Genomic DNA, 16,034 nt, shown 5'->3' on the forward strand with positions numbered 1-16,034 from the left:
TTTAATCCCTCAAATAATTTAAGTGCAGCTTAAGCTGATATGAAATCCTCCTGATGCAGGAAACTGCTGTGCATCGAACATGAAGTGCTAGACAAATCTCATGGCTGTATTCTAGTTCATAACAGCTTAAAAAAAAACAGTTCAAAAATCTCTGCTCTCTTTAGAAGTATCGTGAGTTCCAGTGTCACCAGCTCCATTCATGGCGAAGCTTACAGGACCACGATGCCAAGCAATGCAAACAGGAATGGTGCATAGAAGGAGAATGGGTTCAGGGGTCGACAAAGAACTCATGATCACTGGGGGGCAGCTGGGCTTATCTCGCTAAATCCTCACAACAATCTCGCAGAGAAATGAGCGTTACCGTTTATTAAGTACCCAAGTCTAGGACCATACTAGGAGTCTTATTATCCCTTTTTTACCAATAAGGAAATGGAGGCTCAGAGTGTTCGTTACCTCCATGAGATTCTATGGCTATGGCTGGGATATCTGGATTCAAGTCCAATTCTAACTGAACTATCCGTTTACCTGCTCTCTCCCCAGTAAATGTCTGGGGTCAAGACTTATCTTTGCAGCACCAATACTAAGCACGTTGCCTGACATGGAAAGTACAGAAAGTGCTGCATATACAGGTGTTGTCACAACTGACCCCAAAGTGCAAATGTTTCCCTTCACCTGTTACATGCTGCCTTTCAAAGGGCAGAATTCACTTCAGGTCTCTGCTTTGCCCCCTTTGTGATCTTATCAGATTTCCTTAGGCATTCAGTTTTGTTTTTCTATCTCACAACCAAATCCATTACAGTCTTTTTCTTCCCCATGATAAGAAGTGAAAAGAATTAAAAAAAAAAAAAAACAGAAAGAAAAATGAAGGGAAAAACTGAAAGTACAGTAGACAGAAATGCAATCCTTCCTTTACTAATATACTTACAGGGACAGCATTGGACAGAGAAGCCCAAAGTAGTAAGAGCCCATAATTGGGACTCTTCTGTTCATTTGTTTCCATCTCTAGGAGATCCAGCAGAGCCTGCATTACTGTCTGTTTAAAAGAAATAAATATTGTCAAACCAGAGCTATGTGACAAAGACTGATGTTAATAAACAAAGATCATGCATTTTTCTTTAATCTGAAAGATACTATTTTTGCCATTCTTAGGTTTGTGATTTCAGGCATGCTAAGGGATTTACATACTTACTGGTAGTATAGTAATTGGGAGTAGGGACTCTGGGGTTCAACGCTCTTACTGCATTGGTTCAAATCCTGGCTTAATTTTTTAAGACTTATTTTTTAGAGCGGTTTTAGGTTTACAAGAAAATTGAGAGGAAAGTACAGAGATTTCCCATACAAACCTTACCCCCACCCAAGCATAGCCTTCCTCATTATCAACATCACTCACCAGAACGGGACATTTTTGACCAAGGAAGAAACGATTTTGATACATCATAGTCATCTAAAGTGCACAGTTTACCTTAGGAGTCACTCTTGGTGTTATAAACTCTAAGGGTTTGGACAAATGCATAATGATATCTATTATCATTATAATGTCATACAGAGTATTTTCATAGCCCTAAAAAATCCTCTATGCTCTGCCTATTCATCTCTCCCCACCCCCTAACAACCACTGATCTTTTTACTTTCTTCATAGTTTTGCCTTTTCCAAAATTTCACATAGTTGGAATCATACAGTATGCAGCCTTCTCATATTGGCTTCTTTCACTTAGTAATAGGCATTTATGGTTCCTCCATGTCTTCTCATGGCTTGATAGCTCATTTCTTTTTAGCGCTAATACTCTATTCTTTGGATGTACCATAGCTTATTCACCCATTTACCTACTGAAGGGCATCTTGGTTGCATCCAAGTTTTGGCAATTATGAATAAAGCTGTTATAAACATCCATATGTAGGTTTTCGTGTGGGTGTAAGTTTTCAAACCATTTGGGCAAATACAAGGAGCACAATTGCTGGACTGTATGGTAAGAGTATGTTTCATTTTGTAAGAAACCTCCAAAAAGTCTATACCATTTTGCATTCCCACCAGCAGTGAATGAGAGTTCCTGTTGTTCTACAACCTTGTCAGCATTTGGTATTGTCTGTGTTCCAGATTCTGGCCATTCTAATAGGTGAGTAGTGGTATCTCATTGTTTTAATTTGCATTTCTCTGATGACATGTGATGTGGAGCATCTTCTCATATGCTTATTTGCCATCTATATATCTTCTTGGGTGAGGTGTCTCTCAAGGTCTATTTTTGGTCTGTTTTTCCATTGGGTTGTTTGTTTTCCTATTGTTGAATTTTAAGTGTTCTTTGTATATTTTGGATAATAGTCCTTTATTTTGCCAATACTCTCTCTCAGTTTGTGACTTGTCTTCTAATTCTCCTGATATTGTCTTTTCACAGAGCAGCTTAATTTTAATGAAATCCAGCTTAATAGTTTCTTTTATGAATTGTGTCTTCAGTGTTATATCTAAGTAGGCATCGCCACACCCAAGATCAACTAAGTTTTTTGCATGTGAATGTCCAGTTGTTTCTGCACTATTTGTTGAAAAGTCTATCTTTGTTTCATTATATTGCCTTTGCTCCTTTGTCAAAGATCAGTTGACTATATTTAATGGGGTCTCTTTCTGGGCTCTCTATTCTGTTCCATTAATTTATTTGTCTATTCTTTTCCAGTACCACATTATCTTGATTACTGAAGCTTTACAGTAAATCTTGAAGTTGGATAGCATCACTTCTTTGAAGAACTTTGCTCTTTTCCTTCAACATTGTGTTGGTGATTCTGGGTCTTCTGCCTCTCCATACAAATTTTAGAATCCATAAAATTTTATAACTTGCTGGGGTTTTTTTATTGGGGATTGCATTGAATCTATACATCAGGTTGGGAAGAACTGACATCTTGACAATATTGTCTTCCTATCCATGAACATGGAATATATCCCCATATATTTAGTTCTTTGACTTTGTTCCTCAGAGTTTTGTAGTTGTGCAGTTTTCCTCATATAGATCTTGTTTTGTTTTATATATATGTAAGTATTTCATTTTTGGGAATGCTAATGTAAAGGGTATTGTGTTTTTAATTTCACATTCCACTTATTCATTGTTGGCATGTAGGAAAGCAATTAACTTTTGTGTATTAACTTGGTATCCTACGACCTTGCTAAAATCACTCACTAGTTCCAGTAGTTTTTTGGTTGATTCTTTTGGATTTTCTCTACATATGTTCACATCATCTGCAAGCAAAGACAGTTTTATGTCTTCCCTTTCAATCTGTATAATTTTTATTTCCTTTTCTTGCCTTATTGCATTAGCAAGGACTTCCAGTACTATGTTGAAAAAGAGTGGTGGGAGGGGACATCCTTGCTAAAGGGGTTCTGGTACCAATTTCCAATGTGTGTGAGGGGGGTTCTACACACCACAAACAATGCTTGGTTCATCATCTGGGTGTCTTATAATTCAGCTCAATTATAACACTATTTACCCAAAGATAGCATCATGTTCCACAGGCTAAGGGTATAGTCCCACAAGACTCTGCCCTGCTCTTCAGATGTCAGCTGCAAGCCCGGGTTATTGCCTGTGCTTCTGACTAACTGGCTAAGGATTGGAAGTTACACAGACCCCCTCCTTGGATTTCAGATGCCAGTTGCAAGTCCAAGTTGTTACCTGTACTTCTAACTGACTGGCTATATAAATCAGAGGTTCCCATGAACCCCCTCCTCAGATTTGATTAATTTGCTAGAGCTGCTCACCGAACTGAAACATTTTACTTATTAGATTACTGGTTTATTATAAAAGGATGTGATAAAGCCTACAGATGAACATGCAGCTGGAAGAGATGTGTAGGGCAAGGTAGGGGTAAAGGCCAAGGAACTTTTTTTTTCTTCTTTTTTTTTTTTTGCGGTACACAGGCCTCTCACCATTGTGGCCTCTCCCACCGTGGAGCACAGGCTCCGGACGCGCAGGCCCAGCGGCCATGGCCCACGGGCCCAGCCGCTTCACAGCACGTGCAATCCTCCCAGACCGGGGCACGAACCCGTGTCCCCTGCATCAGCAGGCAGACTCTCAACCACTGCGCCACCAGGGAAGCCCCCAAGGAACTTTTGTGCTTGCTTGAAGCATGCCACTCTCCCCAAATCTCCAAGTGTTCATCAACATAGAAGCTCTCTGAACCCGTCCTTTTGGGTTTTTATGAAAGCTTCATACATAGGCATGATTGATTAAATCATTGGCCACTGGTGATTGCTTCAACCTCCAGCTATAAATTTCCTTCTAAGCATTATTTTCACTACCTCCCACAATTTTGATAGGTTGTTTTTTCATTTTAGTTTGTTTCAAAATATTTTAATTTCTTATGAGAATTCTTCTTTGATCCATGTGTTATTTAGAAATGTGTTGTTTAATCTCCAGGTATTTTGGGATTTTCCAGTTATCTTTCTGTTATTGATTTCTAGTTTAATTCCACTGTGGGCTGAGAAGAGACATTATATGATTTCTATTCTTATAAATTTGTTAAGGTGTGTTTAATGGCCCAGAATGTGGTTTATTTTGGTGAATAGTCCATATAAGCTTGAGAAAAAAATATGTATTCTGCCGTTGTTGAATTAAGTAGTCTTAATTAATTATATCCAGTTGATTGATGGTGGTGTTGAGTTTAATTATATCCTTGTTGATTTCTGTCTGTTGGATGTGTCCATTTCTGAGAGAGGGGTGTTGAAGTCTCCAACTGTGACAGTAGATTCATCTATTTCTGTTTGAAGTTCCATCAGTTTTTCTCTCATGTAGTTTGACACTCTGTTGCTAGGTACATACACATTAAGAATTGTTATGTCTTCTTGGAGGACTGACCTCATTGTCATTATGTAATGCCCTTCATTATGCCTGATAAGTTTCCTTCCTTTGAAGTCTGCTCTGTCTGAAAGTAATATAGCTCCTCCTGCTTTCTTTTGATTGATGTTAGCACGGTATGTTTTTCTATATCTGTTTACTTTTAATCTATATTAAATATAAAGTGTCCTTATATTTAAAGTGGGTTTCTTGTAGACAACATATAGTTGGGTTATGTTTTTAGATCCACTGTGACAATCTCTGTCTTTTAATTCGTGCATTTAGGCCACTGACATTCAAAGTGATTACTGATATAGCTGGATTAGTATCTACCATATTTGTTACTGTATTCTATTTGCTGCCCTTATTCTTTGTTCTTATTTTTGTATTCCACCATTTTCCTGCCTTTTGTGATTTTAATTGAGCATTTTATATGATTCCATTTTCTCTCCTTTCTTAGCATATCAAGCTATACTTCAATTTTTATTTTTATTAGAGTCTGTAGAGTCTGTAATATACATTTACAACTAATCCAAGTCCATTTTAAAATAATACTGTACCACTTCACAGGTAGTGTAAGTACCTTCTAGTAACAAAATAATCCTGATTCCTCCCCCTGTCCCTGCATCATTTCCATCATTCATTTCACTTATACATAAGCACACATAAGTACACATACACACATGTATATACATATAATATACATATAAGCATATATAATTGAATATATTGTTGCTATTTTATTATCTGAACAAACTGTTATCAAGTTGATATCAATTTGAACTGTTAGATTAATTAAGAATAGAAAAAATAAGTTTCTTTTTCACCTTTACTTATTCCTTCTTTCATGCTCTTTCTTTCTTTATGAAGGTCTGAGTTTCTGACCTGTATCATTTTCCTTCTCTCTGAAGAACTTCTTTTAGCATTTCTTAAAAGGCAGGTCTACTGGCAACAAAATTCCCGCAATTTTTGTTTGTCTGAAGAAGACTCTATTTCTCCTTCACTTCTGAAGGATAATTTCACAGAGTACAGTGTCCTAGGTTGATGTTTTTTCCTCTCTCAACACTAAATATTTCACTCCACTCTCTTCTTGCTTGCATGCTTTCTGAGGACAAGTCAGATGTAATTCATATCTTTGTTCTTCTATAGGTATAGTGGGTTTTTTCTTTGTTTTTTTGTTTGTTTTTCTCCCTCTGGCTTCTTTCAGGATTTTTTAAATCTTTGATTTTCTGTAATTTAAAAATGATACGCTGACGTGTAGTTTTTTTGGTGTTTGCTTGATTGGTGTTCTCTGAGCTTCCAAGATCTGTGGTTTGGTGTCTGACATTAATTTGGGAGAAATTCTCAGTCATTATTGTGTCAAGTATTTCTCCTGTTCCCATCTCTTTCTTCTTTTTCTGGTATACCCATTCCATGAATGTTACATCTTCGGTAGTTTTCCCACAGTCCTTGAATATTCTGTTCTATTTTTGTTTTTTATGTCTTCGTTCTCTTTGCTTTTTGGTTTTCAAGGACTGAATCTCCTCTAGCTCAGAGATTCTTTCTTCAGTTGTGTCCAGGCTACTAATAAGTCCATGAAAAGCATTCTTCATTTCTGTCACTTGGTTTTTTTTTAATCTCTGTCTAGCATTTCATTTTGGTTCTTTCCTAGGATTTCCATCTCTCTGCTTACATTGTCCATCTGTTCTTGCATACTGCCTACTTTATCATTTAGTCATTAGCATATTAATCATATATTTTTTTAAAGTCCCAATCTGTTAATTCTAACGTCCCGGCCATGAATGGTTCTGATGCTTGCTTTGTCTCTTCAAATTGTGGAGGTTTCTTTTTGCCTTGTAATTTTTCTTGATGGCTAGACATGTTGTGCTGGGTAAAAGGAATGGCTATAAATAGGTCTTTAGTAATGTGGTGGTTAGGTGTGAGGGGAGGGGAAGCATTCAAGTCTTATGATTAGATCTCTGTCTTTTCATGAGCCTGTGCCGCTGGACTGTGAACTTCACAAGTGTTTCTCAGTCTTATTCTCCCTCCTTAGGTGGGACAGGATGGCTAGAGGTGGCTGCAATTGGACACTCCTCTTCCCCAGGTCAGTTAGGCTGTGATAATCCTCCAGCAGGTTAAGTTCTGTTTAACTATTTTCCCCTGAGGGCAGGCCTGGTTAAGAACAGAGCGCTGTGGCATATTTCAAACGTGTTCTTTTCCCCCTTCCCCTGTCAGAAGCCCTAGGGGATTTTTCACTGGTCCACCTCCTGGAGGCAAGTTTCACAGTATTGTGGAGGCCCTTCTATGACCGGGTCCCAGGTCCTGTGGAGTTTTGAACTCTGAGAATTGTCTGCACTGAGCCTGTAGCAATTCATTAATTACAGCTCGGGTTTTCCTACCCTGGCGCAGGTTCCCACGGCAGTCTCCACTCTCAGGTCTGTGCTCTGGGAAATGTCAACTCCCTGTATTTGCCTGTTGGTCTCTAGTCTTGGGGGCAGCAGGTTGCTCTGTGTCCTCTCTTTCAAGAATTGTTGATTTTTCAGTCTGTTAAGTTTTTACTTGGTGTGAGGATGAAGTGGCAACTTCCAAGATCCTTACATGTGGAATGGGAACCTGGTTTCAATAGCTGGGTAACCTTGGGCAAGCACTTTAAGCTCTCTGTGTCTCAATTTCCTCATCTGTAAAATGGTCATAATATGGACCCTACCTCACAGGATTGTTGTGAGAATTAAATGAGTTACTTCCTATAAAGTACTTAAAACATAGTACACATTACCATTTTGACGAATGTTATCTTTAAATATTTTTTTCTTTTTTTAATAAACATCTGCTCTTAGGAAAATGCAAACAACACAGAAACACAGATCTCTGGAGCATTCAGGAGAAAACCCTACCCCCATGTGCCATGCAAATTCTCAGCCTACATATCATGGGTAAGGGAATCGCCAAACCAGTATATGATAAATATTGCAATACTCTAAAACCATGCAGAGAACTGACGTTTGACATGGACAGTGCCAGGTCAGATCAGGGCCTCTCCAAGGTCACCTAGTATGGCTGCTCTCAAGTCATCACACAAATTCCATGAAAGCATTTCCTTCCTTGGAAGGCTTCCCAGATTTGCCTCTGCCAACGGTCATCCCCATCATGAGGAACAAATTCAGACATTATAACATTTTCATTAAGTTACTTGTGCACTTCGAATCTTAACTAATTCAAGTTAGGTAGCAGAAATAATGGTAGCTAAAGTCTAGTCACTGCTCTGGAAGGCAAGTACTGTTTAAGGGCTTCACAAGTATTTAAGCATTCGTTCCTCACCCCAGCTCCAAGGAGTAGATCTGTTATTGTCACCATTTTACATTTGAGGAAATGGAAGCACGATTAGGTTAGGGAACTTTGCTAGTGACATACAGCTTGTCAATGGTTGAGCTGGGATTCGAATCCTGCGAGGCTGGCCCTGGCTCCAGTGCCCACAATCTTAGCTGCTAGGCTATGCTGCCCCTTAGAGACACAGTCCTTAACTCTCACGGGTTAGGGACTCAGAGAACTGCGCTGCACCAGAACGCAGTGGTTTTTCTTCAGATCCTACAACACAGAAAATACCTATTACATCACTCTCAAAGAAAATACATGACTAGAGGCTGTTGCTGTTACTTACAGAGGCACGTAGTGTTTCAAAAGTGATTAACCACTCTGATCCCTGGCTTTCTGGTTTTAATAATCCCCAGTTTCCCAGGTACTAAAGTTGTTGCGAAAAAGAAATGAGCAGTGAATTTGTGAAATGTGTTAACACTACGCCTGGCACAGGGTAAGTACCCCATAAGTGTTAGTGATGTCTTATTGTTACTGTTTCTGTAATAATGGATTACCAGATTTGAAAATAATTTAAGTATAATTTTCATTTACTCCTGGTTTCTATCAGACTTACAATGCAAGTTGTTATGGTACAAAGTTTATATTTCATGAAAGATCCTATAGATGTATTTCATTCTTTTGATATGCTATTCTGTGGTGCAGTCTTAATTGTAAATGAAAATACTAGTTTAATTTATATCTAGAATAACATGGGAGAAATCACTCATGTTGAAACGTGATAAAGTTATGATGTGAGAAAATGTGTGTATAATACTTAAAAAACAAAAAAACAAAAAACTTCTTCCAGTGCTTTGCTTAACTAGGACATTGAAATCGACTCATGCAGTAAAAGACAACAGAATCTTTTATTTTCTTCTTAGCCTGCATTTTTTAAAAAATTGTGGGCATAAAAACGTAAACTCTGTGTGAACACTGCTGCAGGAAAACAGAAACAAAACAGTTTTTAAAAAATGAAGTTACGCAGCTCATGAGTGTTCAAACTGAATTCTATCCCGGTCATAAACATTGAATTGGCGTCAGCAGAGGTCAAAATTTGTCTTTATTCAAAGCGGGAGTTCGAGTACCTATGATTAAAGTGCCTCATTTCTTCAGAGTAAGAAAAATAAATGCTATTTTAGAAGTATTGTCAGCGGGGAGTTTTAACTGGGGCATTAAAACCCCTGTTTTCTAGGCTCATAGATTACAGATCTATTTGGGTACAGCTTTTATACACACATGGCTTTACCTCTAAATCCTGGAAAATAATGAAAACAAAAATGTGTTTGTCTGGATCCATTTATAAAATAGATTCTTTAGCTGAAACATAGTTTGTCAGTGAAGGGCATTCCAGTCTAGCTTTCTATTCCCTTTATTCCAGAGGGAGATCCCCAAACATTCGCACATTCGTTTTTTTCTAAGGTGATCTTCCTCTCCAGTGTTAAGCAGAGTTGTTTGTGATTATCACTTGCTATCATAACTAAATGCAAACAAACAAAAATGTCTGATATCATCTTTCAATGCTAAAAGATATGAAATGATTTCTTCCATGATAACGATGATAAACTCTCACACGGTCTTTACTATGTTTCAAGTGCTTTACAAATATTAACTATTTGTTAACAAAACTGAGGCCAAGAGGTTAGGTACCATGCCCAAGGTCACAAAACTGAGGCCAAGAGGTTAGGTACCACGCCCAAGGTCACACAATGGTGACTGGACTTGAGCCCAGGCAGTCCAGGCCAAAAGGAATCTCCAGACGGTGAGTCTGGAGAATCAGGTAGTTTTCAAAAGCTTTCAGAGATTCTAATGAGCGGCCACGGCTGAGAACCATTCATTAGCAAGCATCAGAACCATCTGGAAGGTGTATAAAACCCCAGATGGCTGGGCTCCTAGCGTTTTGCCCTGAGTGGTTTCCCAGGCGACGTTGGTACCATTGGTCTAAGGACCACGTGTAGAGAACCACAGATCTAGGACACTTAGGACAGTGACTCCCAGTGCGTTGCTTTTTAAATTATACCACACTACCTGGTTGCATTTGAAGAAAGAAACAATTAGCCGTGGTGGCCTCAAGAAAAAAGTCAACTTTGTCGAGCTTTCTTATCTTTGCCTAATTTGCCATAACTCTCACCTGTGACTGTTGACACAACCAACTGTATAATCGATAAATATTAAAAAAACCCTCAGGCTGTTGTGTTATTTTGTTGTCTGTAGCCTCAGTTTTTTCTTATGTAACATAGGGTTAATATCTCCCTCACTGCTGTGAGGATGCAATAATAAAATAACGTATGTAAACATCCAACACAGTGGTTGGCACAAAAATGGTATCTATGTAACACATCTCATGATTTTTAGCAAAAATATTTTTTTAACAATCGTGGTTTATGACTGTTTTCGTCTCAGGTATTTTAGCAAAAAAAGCTAAGGAATACTTACCGGGGAATCATCTTTTGCAGATTTGCATGTTTTTATATCTGGAATGTTTTTCTCAAAAAGTGCTAGAAGCCACTTTTTGGATTTTGACCAGTTTCTAGGTGAGAAAAAATATGTGGATAAATTAATTTGAAAGAACTCTAGGAGTAACAAGTCACAGCAGAAAAGGGACTATGTCTATGGAATTTTAATTATTTCTCCAAATGTCTTCTTCATTTTCAGCTGGAACTTCATGAGAAATCTACCTTCAGACTTATTAGTCCACAAGGAAAATTGAGGGGGCAAGGCAGCCACACTTCAGTATCTTTTGCAAATAAACATTTGCATTCCTAAAGGGCTGGCACTAAATAAGAAAACATGGCTTGGGGACTTCCCTGGTGGCGCAGCGGTTAAGGATCCACCTGTCAATGCAGGGGACATGGGTTCGAGCTCTGGTCCGGGAAGATCCCACATGCCTCGGAGCAACTAAGCCCGTGTGCCACAACTACTGTGCCCACGTGCCACAACTACTGAAGCCCACGTGCCTACAGCCCATGCTCCGCAACAAGAGAATCCACTGCAATAAGCCCACATACCCCAACAAAGAGTAGCCCCTGCTCACTGCAACTAGAGAAAGCCCGTGCACAGCAACGACGACCCAACACAGCCAAAGATAAATAAATAAATTTATTAAAAACAAAAAAAGAGAGAAAACAGGGCTCATGATTTGTTTGGTCTAAGTTTGCTCTGGCTGTTGTCAGTCACAGCAGGATCAAAATCTTGCCCAGGGACCCGTTGCTGGGTTAAGTGAGGCAAAGCAAACTGACTAAAAGCTTTTTAATCTTTTCCGACCAGTCATCATTTCAGACCAACTGCCAAGAAACTAAAATATCATGTGTTACTTTGCAATCAAACCGTTTTATAAACTTTTATCTGAGCCAACTGTGAGAAATACATTTGACCACACCTACTTCTGCCTCAGGGAGAATAAGGACTTTGGATTCTGACACGGGTCACACTTGATGATGTAGCAATGACTGTGATAATAATAAGTTGTAAATGGCATAAAAGGCCTCAAAATGGATTCTTCATTTCATTCTCATATTCTCCCCTCTCCTTCTTGTTTTTGTTCCTCAAAATGAGAATAAGAGGAAATCATCCATCTCTCTTCAGTTCCTCCCTCAATTCACACACACACACACACACACACACACACACACACACACACACACACACAAACTGGTCATAAGAAATAGCTTCTGTCTCTCCCACTTAAACTGCTGTTATAGCTACTTAGAACAAAGAAAGGAGAGAAATGTATGAATAGCTGAGAAGAGCTTGATCGGGGAATTAACATAGGAAACAACTCTCTACCTGAGGAGACATTCTGGCAACTGGGACCCATATTCGAAACCTTCATCATAAGCTTGAAAGTGCTGATGGAACTCCCTGATTTTCCTCTCATTTGTGGGAAACAGACCTTTTTTAAAGAGCACGTTCACTGTGACCGGGTAAAGGAAATGCCTACAAAGATAGAAACACATAAAACGTCAGAACCAATGACCACAGAAGAAAAGCATAGGTTACAAAAGAAGGCATTATTGAATAGCTATATATTAGGGGTAGACAATCATATGTGATATATTTTTATGTGGGGGGGGGGAAGTCATTCTTAAGAGGTTTTAATATTTGCTTTCTGTACTCAAGATAACTTAGGGGTAACTGAAATTGTCTTATTTATCTGAAGATTTTCAAATGCTTTCTAAGCAAGTATTGTTAGATCCTGACAAATGTGAGATGACACACAGAAAGAGCTCGATTCAATATGATTTCAACAAGCATTTATTTAGCAAATAATAACGATAACTGAGATACAGTTCGTACCTTTAGACAGCAGCCAAAAATAACCAAACGAAGAATGAAGGGCAATATTAGTCACCAAATTCCTAGTATCTCCCAGGATCCTATAACTTTGAACTATATCGAAAGACTGAAATATAGTATCTATCATCAGCAAGTTTTCCCTCAGGTGAATAAAATTATTTCTGCGGGGTCCTTAAATAAGGGAATATCAGAGATTGTTAATATGCCCCAGGTTAGTAACACTAAGTACTGTTTATTCCATTTTTATTCACCATCATTTCCTCACAGAAATTTCTCAGGATCTCCTTTCCCTCCAAGTTTCAAAGTCATTCAAGAATTTGCTTTGTTTTGTTGTAGATATTGGGCGTGTTAAAAGTTTGGTTGATTGGTTGCTTGTTTTTGTTTTACTTTTCCTCTCTCTCTTTCTGGAACCCTAACAAACTATTCGATGTTGCTGTATTTCTGAGTCTGGATGGTTGGTCATGCCTCCAGCATCCCACTGAGATGGAAAAGTGCCTCACGGGTAACTTCGGTTTACCAAATCGCCCTGCGCGTGCGGGGAATTCTTCTCACAGCTCCCTGCTAAGCCCTTATGTTTGCCAGAAAGCTCCAGAACATGGCTGGGTGCTACGTGGTTCCCCCCACTGTCCTCTCCTGTCTCGCTTGCCTCTCAGTACCTCCCCTCTCAGAGAACCTGGGCTCAGTACCGAGGCTCATGGTGGCTTTCCCTCAGCCACCTTGTCAAGTCTCCCAGACATCTCCTGGATGCTTGTCATCTACTTTCTGATTCTATCCTCTTCCCTCTCCTCTCAATGTCCTCTTCTTCTAATGATCACAAATTGCACTGAATGTTTTATCAAAATTGGATGCATGACAATTATATGAGGAAAATCCATGTAGCGTGTACAAAATTATAAGGAATGACTAGGGAGAAATTATTATTAAAACGTGTTAAAATGATTCTATTGGCCTATTTGCTTACCTTCAAATTGAAATGCTAACTGAAAACTGCCCATTAATCAGAATTTAAAAGATTAATAGCATCTTTTAATCGCCTAGATAGACTTCATTAATCCACCAGAAAATTTGTGAAGTCCAATGTATAGGCTTCAAATTTTTTTTATTCCAAAAAAATAAAACACAAAATTAAATAATAAGGCATCTATTTACCTCACTAAGTTGTTCAGGTCCATGGTCCCATGAGGGCCTAAATTCTCCAGCTGTTCGTGTAATTCTTCAGTCAGTTGTCCAGTGAATCGATATAGGTTGAAAGTTCCCATTTTCCCTTTCACCATGATATAAAGTTTCTCATGCAGTTTTAAAAAGATACTCTTTGGGATTGATGCTATAAACAGAGAAAACACTTTTCAAAAGAAGCAACCACCTTTTTTTTTAACATCTTTATTGGAGTATAATTGCTTTACAATGTTGTGTTAGTTTCTGCTGTATAATAAATTGAATCAGCTATACGTATACATATATCTCCATACCCCATCCCTCTTGCGTCTCCCTCCCACCCTCCCTATCTCACCCCTCTAGGTGGTCACAAAGCACGGAGCTGATCTCCCTGTGTTATGCAGCTGCTTCCCACTAGCTATCTATTTTACATTTGGTAGTGTGTATATGTCCATGCCACTCTCTCACTTCATCCCAGCTTACCCTTCCCTCTCCCCGCATCCTCAAGTCCATTCTCTACATCTGCATCTTTATTCCTATCCTGCCCCTAGGTTCTTCAGAACCATTTTTTTAAAATAGATTCCATATATATGTGTTAGCATATGGTATTTGTTTTTCTCTTTCTGACTTACTTCACCCTGTATGACAGACTCTAGGTCCATCCACCTCACTACAAATAACTCAATTTCGTTTCTTTTTATGGCTGAGTAATATTCCATTGTATATATGTGCCACATCTTCTTTATCCATTCATCTGTCGATGGACACTTAGGTTGCTTCCATGTCCTGGCTCTTGTAAATAGAGCTGCAATGAACATTGTGGTACATGACTCTTTGAATTATGCAACCAATTCTTGAAGCAAACAGTCAATAGACCTCCCTCTCTATTCCTTGATCAGCAGAGACTAGAGCCAAAATTCACCTAGTACATAGAATCACCTCCTGCAAATAAAAGTAAGTGAAGATCCAACATAGACTGTGAGATAGTGAAAGTCCGTAGGGTAATTCACCTTAAGGGATGATTTGTATGGGGGTGATTAAGGAAGCCTCTGGGAAACACACATCTAGTGATTTTATTTCCATGTTTAAAACTTTTCATTGGCTTCCTATCCTTAACAAAGTTTACAAGGCGTTCTACCCTCTTTCCAGCTCTACAATCACATTGCTAGCCCTTTCTCCCTCCAAACATATATCCCAGGTATACTGAAAACACACACACTTTTATACATCTCAGCATTTTCATGAGCTCTTCTATCTGCTCAGAATGTTCTCCACTTGACTGATCTCACCCTCCCACCCCTATCACCCCCCCCCACCTACAAGCCATACATTTCTTCTGCTAACTTCTTCTCTCCTTCAAGTGTCTTCTTGAATATCACCTCCACCAGCAGGGCTTTCCTAAACTAACCCCAATAGCTTTAGCCCCACTGTTGCCTTTATCTTAGTGTTCACGCTCCTTTCCTGATACTCACACCTGGTCTGGTTGGGTGCTAAGAGTATGAATTTTTAAACTCATTACACTATTCCTTTATATTTTTCTTTAATCCTCTTTTATTGTCTTCAAAGTAAGTTTTCCAAAAAATAATTTTTAATTTTATATTTCATCATCCTATTACATGTAGGATACATTTTGTATAAGTTAATGAAAAATAATTTGTGGACTTCCTGAGCATGCATTGTCTCCGTGGTAGGGGAATAATTGCGAGGAATGGGAAGCTGGCTCAAGAGTAAATATTAAGATATTTCGTCTGTTAAATAGAAATATTTAAGCATGCAAGTCCCCAGGGGAGGCAGAGGTGAAAAAATGTGATCACTTCAATACACCTATGATAGGTAAGTTGGTATATTTTTCTCAAGGAATATGTGAATTTACAGATCAAGAGTCTTCAAAATATTTGTATTTCTTTGATCTGGAATTCCATAGTCTAAATATCAAGAAGCATTAAAGGGTCAAAAAACTGGAACCAGCATGTTGTGATTTTTCATGCAAGCAACAAGAAACAATCATCATGCTACTGATCAACTGACAGCCTTGAAAACAAACTTTTTTGTCTTAATGGCAAGAAACGCATAAGACGAAGCTATATGAAAATGAACCTAAGAAAGATGCAAAAAGGGAAGCAAGGAGAAGAAAGATGGTAGAAGCAAGCACAGACATTGTGAAAGCAGAGAAAAGAACCAGGCACAAAATGAACCAGCTCTGCATTCTTGGGAGGACAAATGGCCTCAGCATGTATGTCTGCAGCCTGGGAAGAAATAAAGGCAGACACGGGCTTCCCTGGTGGCACAGTGGTTGAGTTTGCTTGCCAATGCAGGGGACACAGGTTCGAGCCCTGGTCCAGGAAGATCCCACATGCCACAGAGCAGCTAAGCCCATGCGCCACAACTACTGGGCCTGCACTCTAGAGCCCGTGAGCCACAACTACTGAGCCTGTGTGCCTA

The 16,034-nt window shown here is 38.9% G+C and overlaps 1 protein-coding gene across 1 annotated transcript in view; it reads right to left on the reverse strand.

Moving 5' to 3' along the window:
• LOC101274663 (24-hydroxycholesterol 7-alpha-hydroxylase) overlaps positions 1–16,034 on the reverse strand; it is a 73,942-nt gene that overhangs the window by 51,579 nt on the left and 6,329 nt on the right. Inside the window, exons 3-6 of the mRNA XM_004267513.3 lie at positions 13,587–13,761; positions 11,928–12,077; positions 10,578–10,671; positions 926–1,033 (exon numbers count right to left, since the gene is read on the reverse strand). Of these exons, the coding sequence (XP_004267561.1) occupies positions 926–1,033; positions 10,578–10,671; positions 11,928–12,077; positions 13,587–13,761 (527 nt within the window). The remainder of the gene's footprint in view (positions 1–925; positions 1,034–10,577; positions 10,672–11,927; positions 12,078–13,586; positions 13,762–16,034) is intronic.

The sequence above is a fragment of the Orcinus orca genome, chromosome 10 (assembly GCF_937001465.1).
Source record: "Orcinus orca chromosome 10, mOrcOrc1.1, whole genome shotgun sequence".
NCBI classification, from domain to species: Eukaryota; Metazoa; Chordata; class Mammalia; order Artiodactyla; family Delphinidae; genus Orcinus; species Orcinus orca.